Source organism: Herpailurus yagouaroundi, unplaced genomic scaffold (genome assembly GCF_014898765.1).
Source record: "Herpailurus yagouaroundi ecotype Mexico unplaced genomic scaffold, PumYag 186, whole genome shotgun sequence".
In the NCBI taxonomy this organism is placed as follows: domain Eukaryota; kingdom Metazoa; phylum Chordata; class Mammalia; order Carnivora; family Felidae; genus Herpailurus; species Herpailurus yagouaroundi.
The window spans coordinates 22,619,511-22,640,627 of NW_024412417.1; the positions used below are offsets into that span (position 1 = coordinate 22,619,511).

Below are 21,117 nucleotides of genomic sequence, written 5' to 3' on the forward strand. Positions count from 1 at the left end.
GCATGCGAATTTCGTGCATATCTTCTATAGTTTATGTTATTTATATTCTACAGCTCCAACATAACATATAACACAGTGTACTCCAATTGATGTTCACTGACTTGAAAAACGATGTGTATTAACATTTACTGCATTTATATGTGTATGTGTCTGTAATATGATAAATGTTTAAATCAGTAAGTTTTAAGTAACACATTTGTCTAAATCCTCAAGGACTCTAAGGCCCTGGTAGATGTTTACATTGAGACTAATATAGCCTTAAATGAAATTTAAAATATTAGCACAAAGGAAAATCAAAATATAATTGCCTTTTATGGGATGGTAATATCATAGGCTATAAAAGATGTTGCTGTTCATAATCTATCTGCTTTATCAAAGCTCAAAACCAAAGAATCCCGTTCATATTAATAAAAAATGGCATTTGGCATTCAAGTGGCAGACTACAGGGAAGTATAGTTTCACAATATAAAATTAAATAAAAAATTAAATTACAAGAAATAATTAAAAACAAAATCCTTCTGACATATAGCTCTAGATACTTTATAAGACAATAGACATCCGTTTTGCTTCCATGGCATTTTCTCAAGGAATAATTCACATTATCTACTTACTGATACATTCTGGTAAAGGTTTGTCCCACTGTCCATTTGGTTGACATATTAAAACTGAAGATCCAAATAAGAAATATCCAGGATTGCAATCATAGAATACCACAGTGCCATAGGTGAAATTTCCATGTTCTATTTTACTTTCTCTTTTGGAATTGGCTGGAATTCCAGGATCAGAGCAGTTCACCACTAAACAGATGACAAATTTTGAAAGTTGTGTTTAGAATAATATACATAGACCTACATAGATTTCCATCAGAGATGGAGTATCAAAGGTAAATTCAATCAAATCAAAGATTCTAGGAATAAAATTAATGAATGGGCTATCTAATGAAGTGAAATCATATGGTTGAAAAGATAGGAAAAGGAAAAGGTTTTTGAAAAAACTTTGAATAATGGTGCCTCCATAAGTATTCTTCTGAGTATAGATTTAAAGAATGATACCTTAAGCTATAGTTAAACCACAAAAAATGTAGAAAAATTATAACTTGATTGTATTTTATCAGACAATATGAAGTATATCATACTTCTTTGGAAATGGAAAAACACCAAAAAATTCTCTTTAATCTATTTCTATAGAGAAAACAATAAATAACCCCCCAGTGTAGGCAAATGGTAATACAGGACTCAAACAGTCTCTCCAAAAATATGAAAAAAAAATCCAAAGGTAAGTTACCTTATTTATAAATGAAACAAGTAAAAATGACCTTAATGACTTTTTAGAGGCAGCCATAAAATGGGCACAAGATAATAAAGCTAAGCAGTTAAAATAAAACCTGCTAACTTTACCTTTTAAAACCATAAGGTAAAAATTAAGGAGAAAAGGAAAGCATAGCTAAATGAAAGAACATCAATATTAAATCTGTTTGGTTTATTAGCTGAAAACTTTCTACTAATCTGCCCAAGCTATTTCAATGTTGTCACATATGTTGACACATATTTTTTTTTTTTTCAACGTTTTTTATTTATTTATTTTTGGGACAGAGAGAGACAGAGCATGAACGGGGGAGGGGCAGAGAGAGAGGGAGACACAGAATCGGAAACAGGCTCCAGGCTCCGAGCCATCAGCCCAGAGCCTGACGCGGGGCTCGAACTCACGGACCGCGAGATCGTGACCTGGCTGAAGTCGGACGCTTAACCGACTGCGCCACCCAGGCGCCCCGACACATATTATTACTACCATGCTCTAAGCTGGAATATCATTAGACTTTTACCTTTGCACACTGGTGGGGGATGGCTCCACTGTCTGTTGGCCTGGCACTGCGCCTTTGTGGGCCCTTGCATTACATACCCAATATTGCAAGAGAATGTCACCACATCATTAAAGTTGAATCCATTGCCACTTGTTCTTCCATAAATTGGGCTACCAGGGTGACCACAGCTAACAGCTAATGGCAATGGGTGAGGGAGAGGAGAAGAACAAAGCAGAATATTTGGTTATCAGTTATCACATGACAATTGCAGTCAGTCATTCCAAAGAACATAGAAAGAAGATCACTTTTATGCGAAAATATACTTAAAGTGCTTTTACCTTTACAAATGACCAATTTAGAATGCCAAAATAGTCTAATATGATAGAAATATTATATTAGTAAATAGATACATATTTATAATCGTGATCATTTTATGCAGGTGATGCAGAGATGCTTAAAGAATCGTGGTACCTTTTCGTTATCTCTCTCTATCTCTCCCTCTCTCTCCCCCTTCCTCCCTCCCTCTCTCTCTCTTTAGGGACAAATACTGAAATTCAAAAAAATCTGGGAATGATTGAAGTTTATGTCTCTAGTTAGTAGCAGAAGAATGAAACCAAACCTATTTTCCTCTTCTAGTTAAGTCTGAGAACTAAAGGTATATAAAAACAGGATTTTTTAAATTTAATTAATAATTTATTTATTTATTTATTTTTATTTATTTATTGTTTAATAAAATAAGTTTTATTTATTTAATTTTGAAATATTTTAATATCATTTACATGATTCATTTTTATGGATAATAGACAAAGTGTGCGTCAAGAATTAACGTGACTATATAATGTAAACAAAAAGAATGCACAATGCTGTATTAGAATTCTCCTTACTATTTTGAGATACCAAGGTGAACATTCTCTAAAACAATCAATCTTAATGGCTTATTTTCTTCGCAATTGATGTTTCATAATTTAGCGCAATTTTGTTGGGAAATGATGTATCAATTAGGTAAAATATTTAAAAGTTTTTTAGGGTTAGAGTTCTGTTCTGATTTTATGTAGTGCTTGGACTTTTCCTGACCACTCTTTTTCTGTGAACTGTTTTATTGCATCATCTCCCTCTATTAATCAGAGCAAATCCAGTAATAGTGCTTCATAATTGGGCACAATGAAAAACCATAGTCACTTTTAGGACTTTTGAAATGACCCAAGAGCAATTATTTTTCAGCTGTGTTGTTAATGTCAATCTATTCATTTGGAAATTTAACTGCATCTTATTCTTGTTAAAATTATCAATAAAGAAACCAGTTTTACCCCAAAGGCCAATTTTCTTTTATAGTCTCAATTATTCAACAAGAAAAACAGTGGTATTAGTTGGCTAGACCTGAATATAAATGAAAGGGGAAAAAATCTAGGACAGACCCAGGCATAATATGCTCTCTTTAAATCATCAGTTTGTGCATGTGTGTGTGCGTGTGCACATTCTCTCTCACACACACACATATGCCCCTTAGGAAAGTAGTATTGATTGTTAACTCTATGCTCTATTATTCTATTAAATTTCAGCCCCTGGAAGTATTTTCCATGAAAGTAGAACTTCAATGAATATGTGTTGTTTGTGTAAAAAATTGACAATGAAATTTATAAATTTGGATGTAATTAGTCACAGAATAAGTGAAATATTTCTAATGAATCCATGCTAAAAGTCCCATGTGTTATGTATCTGAAGCCTTCAAAATCTTTATAGTATGATCATATGATGTCACAATTACAACATATTTAGTGTTTATTCTCATTTTCTAACACCGATTATAATAAAGGTCAGTTATTGGGGACGGAAATGATTAGAAAAAAGAAACAAATAAGAGATACATTGATAATTGTGATATGAAACATTGTGTAATGCTGGGTATTCAGTGGAGTAAGATAAATAAAAGAATTATCAGTATTCAATTTTTATTATTACTTTTGTAACAGTCATAATAAATGCCCACTGGGCAAATCTATGCCATAAACAGAAAGCACAAAGCACAGCAGCTGTATTTAAAAATTATTGATAAAAAGGCTTTATTTTACAATCCACTATATTCTTCATGTGTAAGTTCATATCTAAATTAACTTAAGGATCAGAGAGATATTTGTTGAACCAGTAGAGACATTGAAACAATTCCCAAATTACATAGTGTTACACAATTTTGTATGAATTTAAATTTTTTTAACATTTATTCATTTTTGAGAGACAGAGACATAGTGTAAGTGGGGGAGGGGCAGAGAGAGAGGGAAAGACAGAATCTGAAGCAGGCTTCAGGCTCTGAGCTGTCAGCATAGAGCCTGATGTGGGGCTTGAACCCACTGGCCATGAGATCATGACCTGAACTAAAGTCAGATGCTCAACCAACTGAGCCACCCAGGTGCCCCTGTGAATTTTAAAATAGTGAAAAGAATGCTTTAAAACAAACTTAAATAAATTTTAAATATTTCACATAAGCTTTCATGAAAAAATATTATAATTATATTAAATGTGCACATCTAATATTGATGCATTTAAGAATAAGATGGATTTTGAAGCTAAAAGGAATGATAATTATAACTACTTTTAACCATTCACTTCATATATAAGGGAATTAAGGCCTAGAGAGATTAAATGACCTGTATTAGCTCACGTAATTAGTAATAGAACTGGAATGAGAACAACAGTTCTTCATGTCATGTCAGATGAATTTTTCCCTACTAATTATACCATCAGGATATGATATTGATGTAACAACTACAGCATCATAATTATTAGAAAAAAATTTATCCAAAGTATTTTCCACTATAAAAAGTTTCATAATAGTACATCATGACAATATTGATGCTGCTGCATTTACTCTCAACAAATTAAAATCCTTATAAGTAAAACTTAGTCAAGAATACACCTTCCATACAGGAATATGCACTTATAAATATTATATATTTATGTTAAGTAGTAGAATAGCTGAATTTAATTTCTTATCTTTATAAAAAAACAAATAATAACAGACATTCTAATATTTTCTTCTGCTTTCATGGTTTTATGGATGGTTTTATGTGTCTCTGAGTGTATGTGCATCTTTCCTAAGAAAAAATTATTGGTAATTATATGAGAACAGAGACTTCTAATTACTTCTGTCATGCTTACTTACGCACACAGGATGGGAGCTGACCAGACCAATTGTGATCCTGTTGACATATCCTCACTGAAGAACCAATCAATCGAAAACCAGGATTACATTGATAAACAACAGTGTCTCTGTATCCATAATTTTCTCCAATGACTTGACCATTCACAATGAGCTCTGGAATTCCACAGTGACCCGCTGAAATGGGTCAGAAAGTAATATTTTTAACATTGTGAACTAAGTCGTGTGTATTTAAATACATATATAACACTACTAAACTCTTAAAAGTTTATTTACAAGCATGCTACAAATAATGCAAACATGATCGTATGACATAAAGATAAATATGATACTCAGCAAAATGTCAGATATTTGGGAATTAAAAGAAAACACACTTCTTGCAACACTTGGGTCTAAAAGGAGTTGGAAAACATTTCACTCTGTGTAAAAATAAAAATAAAACACATCAAATCTTGAGGAATACAGATAAATCAGTGCTTAGTGAAAAAATTTATAGCATTGTTTTTATTAAAAAGGAAAATGGATATATAATCAATGAGTTAAGATTCCACCTTAAGAACAGGACAAAGAGGGACAAAATAAAGAAAAGAAAATAAAACTAAAGTTGATGAAAGGGTATATTAAAGCAGTTACAGAAATCAATAAAATAGAAAATAGAAAACAACAGAGAACATTACCTAAGCTAAAAAATCTTTCTTTAAAAATAGCAGCAAAATTGCTCAACTCCTAGCTAATTCTATCTAGCACACAAAAGCAGAGAACAAGATTACCAATAACAGAAATGAATGAAGTGATACCACTACAAGTTTACAGGGATTAAAAGGATAAGGTAAAATGAAGAACAGTTTTATGCCAATACACGTAACAGTTCTGAAGGGCAACTACTTTGAAAATTAAATACCAAAACTAAAGCAAGATGAAATAGAAAATATTAATAGCCCTTCATCTATTAAAGTACTTGAATTCTTTTTTTTTTTCAATCTTTTTTTTTTTTTTAAGTTTTATTTACTTTGAGAAAGACAGAGAATCTCAAGCAGGCTCCGCACTGCCAGCCCAGAGCCTGTTGTAGGGCTTGAACTCACAAACTTGAGATCATGACCTGAGCCGAAGTTGGACACTCAACTGTGACTGAGCCACCCAGGCACCTCTAAAGTACTTGAATTCTTAAACAAACTCCTCCCCATAAAACCACTCAGGCTCAAATGTTTTTACGGTTTCAACCAAACATTTAAGTTAAAAAAAAAAAAAATTGCACACACTCTTAGAAGTTAGAGAAAAAGGGTTAGTTTTTAATCAGCCCCAATATTAAACCTGGTAGACACATGGAAAACCAATGTCCTTCATCAAAATAGATGCAAAACTCCTTAATATTTTTGAAAACCAATCTAGAAACATATATAAAATCAACCACTCTAATTTGACAGAGTAAAAAAGATATTGACATATTGACAATGAAGGAGAAAAAAGTATATAATTATCTCAATAGATGAAAAAGCATTTGGCAAAATTCAGTACTCCTTCATGATGAAAACTAACAATAAATTTAGAATATAGGGAACTTTTCAACCTGATAAAGACATCTCTAATAGATATTATGACTTATAATAGGAAATATATATTTGATCTTGGTCCCTGTTTCTGGCTCAGAGTTCCTAAAACCTTTGGAATTTTCTAAATGATAGGAGCAAAAAAAAAAAAAAAAAAAAAAGTCTCTTTTGTTGTGTTAATGAAGTGGCTTTGGGACCTCACCCTAGTATGGGGACTGGTTGTCAGAGGAGCCAACCATGTGATTAGAAAGTTGCAACTTTCAATTCCACCCCTGTAAACTCTGGGGAAGAGGGAAAGAAGAGAAGTTGAATTAATTGCCAATGGCCAATGATTTAATCAATTATGCCCATGTAATGCAGCCTCCATATAAAACCAAAAGCACAGGGTTCAGAGAGCTTGTGGGTTGATGAACACTAGGAGATTAAGGAGAGTGGGGCCCTCAGAAAGCATGGATGCTCTGCACCCTTCCCACATCCCTTGCCTTATGCAAATCTTTCATCTGGCTGTTTCTGAGTTAATAAACCAGTATCTAGTAAGTAAAATATTTATTTTGAGAGAGAGAGTGAACATGAGTGGGTGAGGGACAGAGAGAGAGAGAGAGAGAGAGAGAGAGAGAGAGAGAGAGAGAGAGAGAATATCCCAAGCAGGCTCTGCACTGTCAGTGTGGAGCCCAATGTGGGGCTTGAACTCATGAACCATAAGATAATGACCTGAGTCAAAACCAAGAGTTGGATACTCAACTGACAGATCCACCCAGGCAGGCATCGTAGATAAATATTTTAAATAATTATATTTTTATATACTAGCAACAACCAATTAATGTGAAAATTTTAATTCAATAGAAAACATAATTGAAAATGAACAATATAATTTATAATATTAGAAACACACTAAACATTCTCAGGAATAAATTTAGCAATATATCATGATCTCTATGCTAAAAATACAAAATATTGTTACTGCAGAAAAAAAACCCTGAAGACCTATATAAATGAATAAATATACTAAATATGTTGTTTATTAGTTGGAAGATTCAACACTATCAAATGCCAGTTCTCCTCAAATGATCTATGGGTTCAATGTAATCCTGATAATAATTCTACTAGATGATTTTTTAAAATAAAAATTGATAAGCTAATTCTAAAGCATACATGAGATTAGAAAAGATACAGTATCTAAAGTTATCTTAAAAATTAAGAACACATTTGGAGGATATACATACAAAATTTCAAGATTTATTATAAAACCTATTCAACAAATAGTACCAGATACCCTTCTAAAAAAAAAAAAAAACACAACTAAACCTCAATTTTACTTTGTTATACATACAAGAACAAATTAAAAATAAATCATAGATATAAAAGGCCAAAAACTATAAAACTTCTAGAAGAAAATATGAAAGAAAATCTTTGTGACTTATGGTTGAGCAAAGGTTTCCTAAACAAGACACAGAAAGCAACAACCAGCAAAGACAGACTTTAACAAAATCTAAAATTTCTGCTCATTAAAAAGAAAAATAAACAAGTCACAGGCTGTGAGAAAATACTTCTAAAATACATAATAATGAAGACCTTGCAACCAGAAAGCCCAAGAAATTGTACTCTATCAGTAATTATCAAGACAATGCAAATTAAAATGTTATAATATACCTTTATGTACCCAATGGCACGGATAAAATTAAAAGATTAGCTATACCACATGCTGGAAAAAATGTGAGGCAAGAAGTCTTCCAGGAATTCTACTCCCAATCTCTCAGAAATGAATACATATACTCACAAAAAAAGACTTTTACATGAATATTCATTGCAACTTGTTTTTGATAATGGCCCCAAAACTGGACAAGGGTGAGGTGTCTACCATTAAGAGATTGACCAACATGTGACATATTCATATAATGGAATTCTGCTCAACAATGAAAAAAGTAGTGATACACACAACAGCATGGATGAAAAAGAATGAAAGAAGTCTTACATGAACAGTACGTAATGTAGAATTCCATCTGTATGGATTTCGAGAACAGGGAAAACTAACATATGATGAAAAAACAATTATTGTCACAGGGTTGGGGGAACTGCAGATTGTACAGGGCCATGAGGAACTTTTCCTAGGTAACTGTAATATTCTATAACTACAGAGTGGTTTAACAAAACCACTTGACAAAACTCATGCTTATGAGCATGTTTATGAGATGTACATTCCATTGTATACACACTTTGCCTTGGTAAAAAAAGAATCAAGAAAATAAGCAAGTATTAAACTTTAGGGAATGATATACGTGAGATGCATGCTGAGATGTTTAACAAAAAAACGTGCACTGAATTCTACAAGTTGCTTTGAAATGCATTAAAAAAAATGAATTGATGGATTGATAGAGCCCTGGAAGGATAGATAGATATGTGATAAGCAAATACGAAAAATGCTAATTGTAGCATCTAGGTGGTGGGCATAGAGACACGCATATGTCAAGGGTCACTGCCTAGTGTTTCAAATGAAAAATTGAAAAGTTCATAATAAAGGGCTGGGGGATTGGGAATAAAGGCACTATACTTATGGGAAAAAATTATAAGCACATTCCAGTGGCCATTCTTAGCCAAAAGCGTCTGGGGCTATAAAGAGCAAGTTTTTTTGTTTGTTTGCTTGTTTTGTTTTCATTTTGTTTTTATTTTTTCAAAAATCAGAATGACTGAACTACGTTAATCCTTAAAATCAAGTTCAAGAGTAAGATTCTAGGGATTTGCTTGCTTGGCAATTGCACTTTCCTTTGACCAACATCCTTTGGAATTTATATTAGGTGCTGACACCTACATCCTCTGCAATGGATGGCAATGTTGTCTTCATAGACCGAGAGGCAATGTTTTCTTACAAATCTTCCTTTTGTGACCTATCTCTTCAAAGAACAGAATCAGGATTCTAAACGGGTAAATAAAACCACCCTCTATATACAATATTCAGTATATAATACACAATATTATATACTTGATCAGGACATAGAGCCAAAAAATATAGTATTTCAAATTTAGTTTATATGTACATTTTCAAAGTTATATATAAACTAAAGTAACCTGTAATTTAGTAATCTGTAATTTACTACAGTAATCCTTCCTCTAGTTTAGGAAGGATTCAAAATATTTTGATTTTTTAATCCTATGTGAATATGTAAAGATCTTAATTTTGTACCACTTTTTATGCTATGGTCTTATAGCATATTCAAATATACGTGCTGTCATAAGGAAACCATTATTTCTATGCTTCCAAGTATACCTATGAACAAATATGTCTGAGAGCAGAAAAATAGGATTTTAATCAAAACCCCTAGCTATACCTTTTTAAGTTTCAAATCATGATTGTATTGCCACAAATATTTTCAAGCTTATTAACAAAACAATATATATCTAAATTGCTACACTTTTCTGCCATGCCTCATATTCTTAAATTCAGTAAATATTTAGAGGCAAAACATTGTCCATAGTTTTCAATACCTGTTCATAATAGTCAGCAATTGTTAAATTGGTAAACAAAAAGAGTATCCTTTGTTCCCAGCAGATAAGTGAATAGTTATTAGAACAATTTTAATTATGCCTAATTCAGTACTTGCTGTCATATCTTGAAATCATTTTGGAGAAAAATAAAGCATAAATCATACCACTCTCATAATATTAAAAAATTATTTTAGTCTTTGAAAAAAGATAAAGCATAAATCATAATACTCTTTTAATAATAAAGGAGGAGGGGCAAGCAGAATTAGCTAGTTCAGTTTCTTTAACTGAACAGTTTTTTTTTAATAATGAATTTAAAAACCCTAAGGGGAAAAATCCAATTTGCCTAAAATCAGGTTTGAAAAAAAAATTGTATTTAAAAACTTTGCTGGAAAGTAATATTACACATGTTAAAATCTTATGAAATTAAAAGGGAGAAAGATTTTGAATGTGGAAGTCATTTTTCTCCTTTGATCATTACCTTTAAGTAAATAGGTGAAAGGAGAATTGACTACAGTTTAGAACACATTAACTGCTACAGTGATTAACCCAGCCGAGTATGCAGACGTATAATTTTCGGCAATTAGTTTTCACCTTTTTATTTTCACAATGCCTGGAAGAAAATGCATCTCACCTTAATGACCTAAGATTCTCATTTCAAATACTAGTTGATTAACTTTAAGAGTAATCTTTAATAGCTTTTCTACCATGAGACATTTTTAAAGTTAAGCATTTTCTGGTTAGCATCCTTACCGATGGGATATAAATGGTCATCTCTTATTATGGAAAAAGGTCTTCCTCCTTTCTAGGGGTGGGGGGCAGGGGGTGTGGTTGGTTAAAATAATTCGAAAATCCGTACCTAGGCATCTGGTTTCAGATCCACTCCAGAGACCTGAAGAAAGGCATTCCCGTACGGCAGAGCCTACCAGCATGAATCCCGAATCACAGGTAAAGATGGCTGTGGAGCCATATGAAGTTTGAGTTCCAATCTTATTTCCATTTGGAGGTGTAGGAAGCTCTCCACAGGAAATAACTTAAAAACAAGGAAGAAGAGGAAAAAAAAAACAAACACTTAAAGACACAGTCAGTGTGCACTTGTAACAAAATCATGCTTTCAACAGTTTGAATTGTCTATGATCTGACTTATTTATAATCGAAACTGACATTTGTAAAAAAAAAAAAAAAGTTTGAATGAGTGTGAAAATGCAGGGGAAATGACATAATTTAAAATTGATCCACTTCAAGTCTCATAAAACCTTCTAAGTGACAGTGACTTGTAATGAAGCTATTTTCTTTGCATTTGTGCTTAGCCAATCTGGTCACTCAAGTAGGTTGTTGTAAAAAAAAAAAAAAAAAAAAATCACAAGATGAGAAAAAGGTAATTCACTGGTCTGACTCTCTGATTTACAAAGTGACACTGGGAAATCCTTTTGATTTGCCTGGGTCAAAGTTTCCTCTGTACCTAAAACAGTGCTAAGATAGTACAGGAATACCTCATCTTACTGTGCTTTGCAGATGTTGTGCCTTCACAAAAGGAAGGTTTGTGACAACTGTGCGCAGAGCAAGCCTATCAGTGTAATTTTTCCAATAATATTTGCTCACTTTGTATCTCTGTGTCCCATTTTGGTACTTTTCACAATATTTCAAAGTTTTTGTTATTATTGTATTTTTCGTGGTGACCTGGGATCAGTGATGACCACTCACTGAAGGCTCAGATGGCCATTAGCGTTTTGAGCAATAATTTTTAATTAGGGTCTGTACATTGTTTTTGTAAACACAATGCTATTATACATGAATAGACCACAGTATAGTATAAATGTAAGTTTTATAATGCACTAGGAAGCCAAAAAACTCATTTAACTTGCTTTATTGCAGTTTTGGCTTTATTGTGGTGGTCTGGAACTGAACCCACAGTATCTCTGAGGTATGTTTGTAATGACAAGTAATTTTGGTTGAGATCTCTACAGTTTATAAAGAGATTTACATGCAAAATATCACTTGATTTTCACAAAAAAATTATTAGATATAATTCTATTTCACATTTTGTTTGTAGGTTTTAAAAACTTGAAAAGAGGGGTGCCTGGGTGGCTCAGTCGGTTGGGCGACTGACTTCGGCTCAGGTCATGATCTTGCAGTCCGTGAGTTCAAGCCCCGCATTGGGCTCTGTGCTGACAGCTCAGAGCCTGGAGCCTGTTTCAGATTCTGTGTCTCCCTCTCTCTCTGACCCTCCCTCGTTCATGCTCTGTCTCTCTCTGTCTCAAAAATAAATAAACGTAAAAAAAAAAAAGTAAAAAAAAAATAAAAACCTGAAAAGAGACCAACTCACTAGGTCATTTGGAACGCAGCTCTTAGGACTCCCTTGAATTTAAACACTACAAATGAAATGTCTTTCTTGAATGAGAAACAATAGTGGATAATGTTTATTGAGTGCTTATTTTGTACCAGATACTACTACTAGTACTCTAACTTAAGTAATTCTCAAAAGAACCCTATGAGGCAGGTGTGGTCATTATCTGAATTGTATGTACTAAGATATGAGCACATAATACTTTAGTAACTTTACCAAGGTTACAAAGCCTGTAAATAGCAAAATCAAAGTTAAAACGTAGCAGTCAAACTCCAGAATCCAATACTTAACCACCAGCCCACCTGTCTTATTCTGGCTCCAACTCAGAGTTTCATCTCTAGGCTTTAGGTGGCCATTAGATGGACAAATAGAAAATTTGCAAACTTTAAATTTTTGCATATAAAAATTTACATATAGTGACTGTTCTGAACTAATCCCTCAACAACCCTTTGAGGTAGGTATAATATTTATTAATATTGATAATACCAATATTTATATTATTTTAAGAGTGAATAAATTGAGATTCAGCAAAATTACCCTTCTTTCAATTTTCTCAGTGAACTGCAATCCTTAGATTCCTTGTCTTTCCCCCACTCTTACTTGCAGGCAGGGACCTCATTTTATGGTTTAAGGTTTATCTTTAAATCCTTCTTAAGCATCACAAAAGAACCAGAGGAACATTTGTTGAATGCCTGATTTTTTGTAGATACTTTTTACCTAACTCCTTGAAATATCCCTATCCCATGTGCCCTTTTAATGAAATAATACTGAAAAAACAATGATGCTAGAGGCAAAGAAAGATCCTGGGAGAAAACCTGAAAGAACAAGGGCAAAAATTTACAGATATAGATGTCATATTTTTAGAATATCAAGTATAATTTAGACAACTTTTTTTTGAAATTTTACACCATAAATATGATTTTCTTATAAAAAAGGCAAACCCTTTATATGAATATTAAAAAATAGATTGCAGAGCACTTGGGTGGCTCAGTCGGTTGAGCATCTGACTTTGGCTCAGGTTATGATCACACAGTTTCTGAGTTTGAGCCCTGCATCGGGCTCACTACTGTCAGTGCAGAGCCCTCTGTCCCTCTGTCCCCCTGTCTCTCTCCCCCTTCTCTACTCACACTCTCTCTCTCAAAAACAAATAAAACATTAAAAAAATATATTGAACAATTGAATATTCATAATTAAAATCATAATAGATACTTGTGTACTTATTACATATAGACCTTTGCCTGCTCTGTTAAGCTTCTTAATCATCATAATCATAATCCTATTTAGATATCTGATTTCTTATTAGTTTATTTATAAATTATGAGTGCCTATGTCATAAATGCCTTAGAGTTGTGTTGGATACAGAATACATTTTCAGTGTAGCATATTTCCTGGCACAGAGTAAATACTCAAAAAATGTAGTGAAGAAATTTCAAAGGAATTTCAAGATATTACATTTGAATATCCTACGTTCAGTTAGCTTATCTATATTAGATACTGCCCATTCATATTATGAGATGCATGGAAATATGATAATATGCTCAATTTGAATCAATATTTATTTATTTATTTATTTATTTACTTATTTATTAACATTTATTTATTTACCTAGAGAGAGAGAGAGATTGCAAGCAGGGGTGGGGGGCAGAGAGAGGGGAAAGAGAGAATCCCAAGTAAGGTATGCACTGTCACTGTGGAGTCCTATGCAGGGCTCAAACTCATCAACTGTGATATGTTGACCTGAGCCAAAATCAAGAGTATGACACTTAACTGATGGAGCCATCCAGGCACCTCGATAAATATTTATTGAGGTCATGCTGCGAATCAGGTTCTAGCTGATATTTTCAACATAATATCATTTATAATAACATAATCATTATAATAACTAAAAGATAGGTATTATTGTAATTACCTAACTTAAGAAATTTAGGATGACAGAGAATAAACATCATATAATATAGTGATTAAAAGCCAGATGGTATAGAGTGCTTAGACTGAATCTCATTTCTCCACCATTTACAGGCTCTGATTTGTAGTAAAATGATTAAACTCAGGGTTCTGTTTCCTTTTGACAAAATACGTGTAATAATAACAACTACTTCATAGGATAGGAACTAAGCAATAAATGAATTAATACATGTAAAGAGCTAAAAGCAGTGCCTGGCAAGTTGTCAGTATGCAAGAGGCATTATCAGTTTGTAGTAAATGATAGAATTCAAACACAGGATTTCTGTATCTAAAGCCCATACTTTTTTCATAAGCATTTACTCAAAAAAAAGTTACAAAATTTTAAGATTTAATGGGAATAAATGACCTTTTTAAAAATATCAATCCATTATTGTTCAAGTGTGTTTGGAAAAGGAAGTGCTCAAGCAATTCAATCAAGAATAGCTTATGAAATAAATTTAGCAGACTGGCTACTTACTTTGGCAATATGGTCTTTCATTTCTCCAACTCCAGGTACCATTAGGAAGGCATTCAATAGAAGCAGGGCCTAGTCCATGGTAACCAGGGTCACAGCTGAAAACTACCTTAGTTTTGTATTCATAATGGGAGCCATTCACAATTCGCCATCTTCCATGTTCCAAGGTAAAGGAATTGATGCTTGGACATGTAACAACTATACAAAAACCAAGAACATAAATGTTAATAGGTCAGTCATGTCTCTTGTACTTCTTCACTGTAACTTAATCTATTCTATTGCCTACATCACCACTGCCTTCATTCATTCACTACTGTGCCATACAAGTCTTTTAGCATTTTTAAGAATTTATTTTCCATGTTAATCTTCTTTACTCCCCCAGATCTATGGTACTGCTTGAAGTTCCTTGAACATGTTCTACTATTTCACACTTCAAAGTCTGTGTACATATTATTCTATTTACACAGAATTCTTATTACTACCTTACCTCCCTCTACTCTCTTCTTTCTTTTCTTTTTTTCTTTTCTTTTTTTTTTGGATTATCATATCAAAATTTATTCCTTAATATAGAAATACATGAAATATATTTTAATGGTAATTCCAATCATATTAGTTTGTTAAAATTGTCTCTTTTCTTTGAAGCTGATTTAAAAGTATTCTTTTGGAAATCTTTTCTCCCAACTTTTATGAGATATAAACGACAGGATGCAGAAAAAAGGGAACCCTAGTACAAGTTGGTGGAAATGTCAACTGGCACAGCCATTATGGAATATATATATGCAGAGCCAGTATGGATGTTCCTCAAGAAGTTAAAAAGAGAACTACCATGTGATTCATCAATCCCAACTTGGGTATACATCCAAAGGAAATGAAATCAGGATCTCAAAGAGATATCTGCACTCTCATGTTCATTGCAGCACTAATCACAATAGACAAGATATGGAAACAACTTATTATTACTAATTTAGAAATTTTGGAAGGATTATATTTTGAGGAAATTTGTTTTATGAGAATGGTGTTTTTGTGCAAGAAGGTGTTACAAACTTTGGCTTATTCAAAACCTGTTCAACACGAGTAAAACAGAAGCATTATTAAACACTATGTTAAGGCCATACATAATTGAACAACTTTCATTTTAAATGAAATGCCAACTAAATTGAAACGTTAGTATTAAGTGAGAAGAAATAAGTGAAATATAGAGACAAATAAAAAACCTTACTTAAAATAACATTTCACAATTCTTGTGCTAACAAATATTTTATCAGAATTAATTTCTGTCACCATTACCTAATATTCACTTACCTATTAAAGTAGTAATGAAAGCAATGGGAATATTCTAAATGCAAGTAACCTGAAGAACACCGACAAAAGTTGAAAGTTATGCATCATTTCAGCAATATCTTTTATCCTTATAAAAATCAGAGCCGAATGTATTGGAATATAATTTAATTAATTATAAAACTTTACATTTTTTTCAAGGACTTGCATATAGAAAATACATGTTCACTAATGGATGGATTTTTATAAAAGAAGTGGAACTTTGTTATGTAAAATAAAATTCACTTTAGTTTTTTGACATACATATTCAGGAGTTTCCAAAAATGAGTGGAAAGTCCTTATACAGTCTTCCAATTGTACATAGAATAAGACAGCTTAATTAACTTTTATTTCCCTCTTAGACATCACACTTCAGTCCAGGGATTAGTTCGAAAAATGCAAACAATACATAAAATTTTAAAACATACAAGATGTGAATAGAAACACAAATGATACCATTTCTTCAACACACATACCAACACAGCGAGGGGTCTTGTTATGATGGCTCCAAGTTCCATCCGACTGACATATGGCAGTGGTAAGTTCCTTAGATGACAATCTATATCCGTCATTACAAAAATAGGTAACACGCGTTCCTACCAAGTAGTCTGTTGTGAGTATTCCTCCATTTGTTGGAGCTTTAGGAATCCCACAGGAAATTGCTAGAACAAATACATACATACAAAATCACAGAAATAGAAAAATACTTAATTTAGTAGATAAGTCTCTTCAATTGTAAGGCATGTAAAACTATTTGAGATTTTATTAATTCCTCTGAAACAATTTCAGAATATCTCCTAGAAAAGCTTTCCTGAAGTATAACGTTTTGAATAATTTATTTCAAACTCCTGTTGAATGTGTTTCATATTGGTGAATCCATACATTATTAATGTTTTATTTTTTGGTTTCTTACTTGGTTTCTTGTCAGTGTGTGCATGGTTATCAGCATTCTGTAGATTATATAAGAATAAAAATTGGGTAAATATAGAGTGTATCTAGGGCTAGTCCATAATTGGGCCACCACATAGCAAGTTTGGTCAATTACATTTGAGAGATAATTATTAAAGATTACAAAGGTATTGGTAAATAATACTCATCAAGATTTTTGCCAGGAATACAATGCATAGATGCATAGGTTTATTTTACCTGGAAGCTGGATATTGCTTTGTCTTAGGTCCAAACTCTATGTGCTTAGGCACCATCCATAGAATATCATGGGTATGGATATGTTTAACAAATACAGTTCCCGGAAATATTGTCTTAAACCTAGTTTGAATCATCCTGCATTTCACTGAAATGTCTTAGATGTGTTGGTTTTCATCTGCAATAAATCTGATGTAGGTGAAATTAGTTTTACTATAATGTGACAACTGCAGTCAACATTTTTGTTTTAGTTAATTGTATATCATGTATTTTCAAATCTTATAAATGTTCACATCTTATAAATTCAAATGACTATACAGATACACTCTAAGATGAATTGTTTGCCATCTTTGCTCTTCAAGGATGTTATTTGTGTCTTCAAAAGTAAACAAACAAACAAAAGGCATAAGCTTTCAATGAATATATTTGGCAGCAAGACACTAATTAAAATGAGATTATTTGTAAATTTTGTATCATATTCAGATATGTGTAAATATTTATGCATATGTCTGCAGAAAAATTAGTATATTTGGTTACTGGTACAATCCAGAACCAGCTGGAATATTATAATATCTGGCATATGTACTGTATTACCTCTATGAAATGGAAAATTTCTGAGTTCTGAAATACCCAATCTTACAGGTTTCCTATAAAATATTCTAGTTATATCTATATTTTTCTCATATTAAAGGAAATAAAAGAACAGAAAGCTATGAGTTTGATTTAATACTTACAGATCTGTGTTCTAGTTACCTACCTCTCATTTCAACCTAAATTTGTTTCTATTTCTCTTAGAAAAACTACTATTTAGGTGTTTATTTTTAATTAACCCATGCACATTTTACTATAAAGTGAAAAGATCTTAGTGAAATCTATATGAAATTCACAAAATTGAATGGCAGACTTCCTACTGGTAAATGGTTTGATCTTTTGTAGTCTGATAACCTGCAAATTATGAACAGAGAAGCAGTGATGTTGACTTAATAAATTATATAAGCAGTCTCATACAATTATGTTATTATCTGTGCAATCTAATTATAGAGTCTTCAAAATCATGTTGCAAACATAAATGGTTTCCTGATGTCTGTTCAAGCAATGTTTATATTTCCACTTAGGACTTTTGGGAATTTCAATTTGTCATAAGTGATCTCCCAACTGAACCCCACCAAAGACTGTGTATTTACTGATTTAAAAAAAAATAAACTATACATTGTTGGAGTAGTGTAGGTTGAACTTAGATCAAAATATAAAGGAAATACAGTTTAAACAGTATAAGTTCCATATATGTGGTTAGTATAAAATGGCTATATTTTAGAACTAAGAAAACGACAACACACTAAAATGATAGCACAACAACTATGCCTGTGGGTAGATTACAACTTAGCTTCTCAGCAATAAAAAGACAACAAATCAAGTTCACAAGAACCGTCATCACCAAGTGGTTGTCAAAGACACTTCACTCAAAAAAAGTACAAATTGAAAGTGAGGCAGAGAATGCAAACTGTTTCTATATAACACTGTACTATACTCAACTGTATAGTGGGATGAGACTGGTTCAATTCTTGAAGGAGAGGAAATCAATGAAGGGTCACTTGATGTATAGACAAATAAATAAAACACCTACCCAAACCCAAATAGAGATAGCAGACTAAATTTTCTATCTTTTACTGTGCTCACATTGTGCAATTGTAGTTCAAGTAAATATATACGAGGACGCATAAGGAGACTGAAGGAAAAAAGAATAAAAATGATCGAAGAATTTAAAACAAATTTGGAACAAAACAAAAATTTGCATAAAAAATAGCTCTTTCCAATGACATTTAACCATTTCATTTTAATTAGTTCTATTCAACTACAGATAGGTCACATACAACAAAGGTTTTTATTAAATTATCTTTTTAAGGGGCGCCTGGGTGGCGCAGTCGGTTAAGCGTCCGACTTCAGCCAGGTCACGATCTCGCGGTCCGTGAGTTCGAGCCCCGCGTCGGGCTCTGGGCTGATGGCTCAGAGCCTGGAGCCTGTTTCCGATTCTGTGTCTCCCTCTCTCTCTGCCCCTCCCCCGTTCATGCTCTGTCTCTCTCTGTCCCCAAAATAAATAAACATTGAAAAAAAATTTTTTTTAAATAAATAAAAAATAAATTATCTTTTTAAATTGTTTTCATGATAATAAAAGATCAATTTTGGAAATGACTCCTTGAATTATAAATATGTTATCATTTTACTATGTCGAATATCTTTTTAATTTGCATTTTGATTTAACTATTCTAATTGTGGAACAATTTTAAATCAGGAACAATGGGGAAAAAATTACTCCATATGTAAATGTCATATTGCATACCAAAAAAAACAATGAAATTATAATGTTGATTATAGAAAGCAATTTCAAAATTTTAGAAAGCTTAGGACATTTTTTATTTCTTTTTTAAAAAATATTTTTATGTTTATTTATTATTGAGAGACAGAGAGGCACAGAGAGTGAGCAGGGGAGGGGTGGAGAGAGAGGGAGACATAGAATCTGAAGTAGGCACTAGGCTCTGAGCTGTCAGCACAGAGCCCGACACGGGGCTTGAACTCACAAACTGCGAAATCATGACCTGAGCCAAAGTCGGTCGCTTAACCAACTGAGCCACCCAAGCGCCCCTAGGACATTTTTTATTTCAACCAACAGTTAATTATATTTGCTAAAGGTTTCTTAAAGATTATTATATATATCTTATATAGATAAGCAATAATTACACAACTGTAATGTACTAGTTCAATGTCAGAGCATTATAATATTTATTTAAAATATATGTGATTTAGAGGTTATTGTTTATATATTTTTCTAAATTCCCATGATTCTGAAATTATAAGATCAAAAATTCTTTTCCAAACCAGTTTAGGGAAATTAATACTAAGTATTTGTGAATACTGCCACTGTTCATTAGGCAAAGAAAAGCAGACGTTTTGATAGTTTACCAAAATATATCTATTCAGCACGAAGTCAGCTTTCTCAATGTTGGGGTTACCCACTAAGTTAATAACTCTTCACAGATTTCTAATAAGTGATTAATGTTTCCTCAAGGAAACAACAGTTTTTTTCATTTCTCATTTATTTATGCATGTATATGAGAGTTATCTCTTCGTGAGTTAAAAATTTTTTTTTCAACGTTTTTATTTATTTTTGGGACAGAGAGAGACAGAGCATGAACGGGGGAGGGGCAGAGAGAGAGGGAGACACAGAATCGGAAACAGGTTCCAGGCTCCTAGCCATCAGCCCAGAGCCTGACGCGGGGCTCGAACTCACTGACCACGAGATCGTGACCTGGCTGAAGCCAGACGCTTAACCGACTGCGCCACCCAGGCTCCCCTCTTCGTGAATTAAAATCGTAGTTTAATAGGTAAAAGAACCCATTTTGGATGTCTATCAATACCTATGCTTATTTTAACTTGCTGTTGTTCAATTTTAAATTTTAATTGATATATTTTATATTTTATTTGTTTTATATAAATTCCTTCTGATAAGCAGATTATAGATAAGCCCCATTATTTATTAACTAGAACGTTCTGCATTTTTTAATGTAAGGGGTTTTAGTTGTTTAATATGACTCTATATGCTGGGTAGAATACATCAAATATAAAATTAAATTTCATATTGAAACATAATGTGATATGTTAAGTATTAAAATTTTTTCTAAGTCCGATGACATTAGAAACTCTTGTATAACTGATATTGCATTTGTCTTTGTGACTGTACCTAGCTAAGAGACAAGATCTAGTCCAAAGATCAAAAATGTGCCATTTGTTGAATAAGAAGCTCGAAATTCTGTTGCTATGTCAGAATAAAATGCTCAGACAGTGCCTCAATTGTTTCTTTATCTTTTTTTAATGTTTACTTATTTTTGAGAGAGAGAGAGAGAGAGAGAGAGAGAG

The 21,117-nt window shown here is 32.6% G+C and overlaps 1 protein-coding gene across 4 annotated transcripts in view; it reads right to left on the minus strand.

The window, feature by feature from the left end:
• CSMD3 (CUB and Sushi multiple domains 3) overlaps positions 1 to 21,117 on the minus strand; it is a 1,253,459-nt gene that overhangs the window by 67,017 nt on the left and 1,165,325 nt on the right. For all 4 annotated transcript variants that reach the window (XM_040494274.1, XM_040494275.1, XM_040494273.1 and 1 more), the window contains 6 exons: positions 16,539 to 16,724; positions 14,749 to 14,943; positions 10,839 to 11,012; positions 4,959 to 5,132; positions 1,823 to 1,996; positions 612 to 797 (listed from right to left, as the gene is read on the minus strand). In XM_040494274.1, the coding sequence (XP_040350208.1) occupies positions 612 to 797; positions 1,823 to 1,996; positions 4,959 to 5,132; positions 10,839 to 11,012; positions 14,749 to 14,943; positions 16,539 to 16,724 (1,089 nt within the window). The remainder of the gene's footprint in view (positions 1 to 611; positions 798 to 1,822; positions 1,997 to 4,958; positions 5,133 to 10,838; positions 11,013 to 14,748; positions 14,944 to 16,538; positions 16,725 to 21,117) is intronic.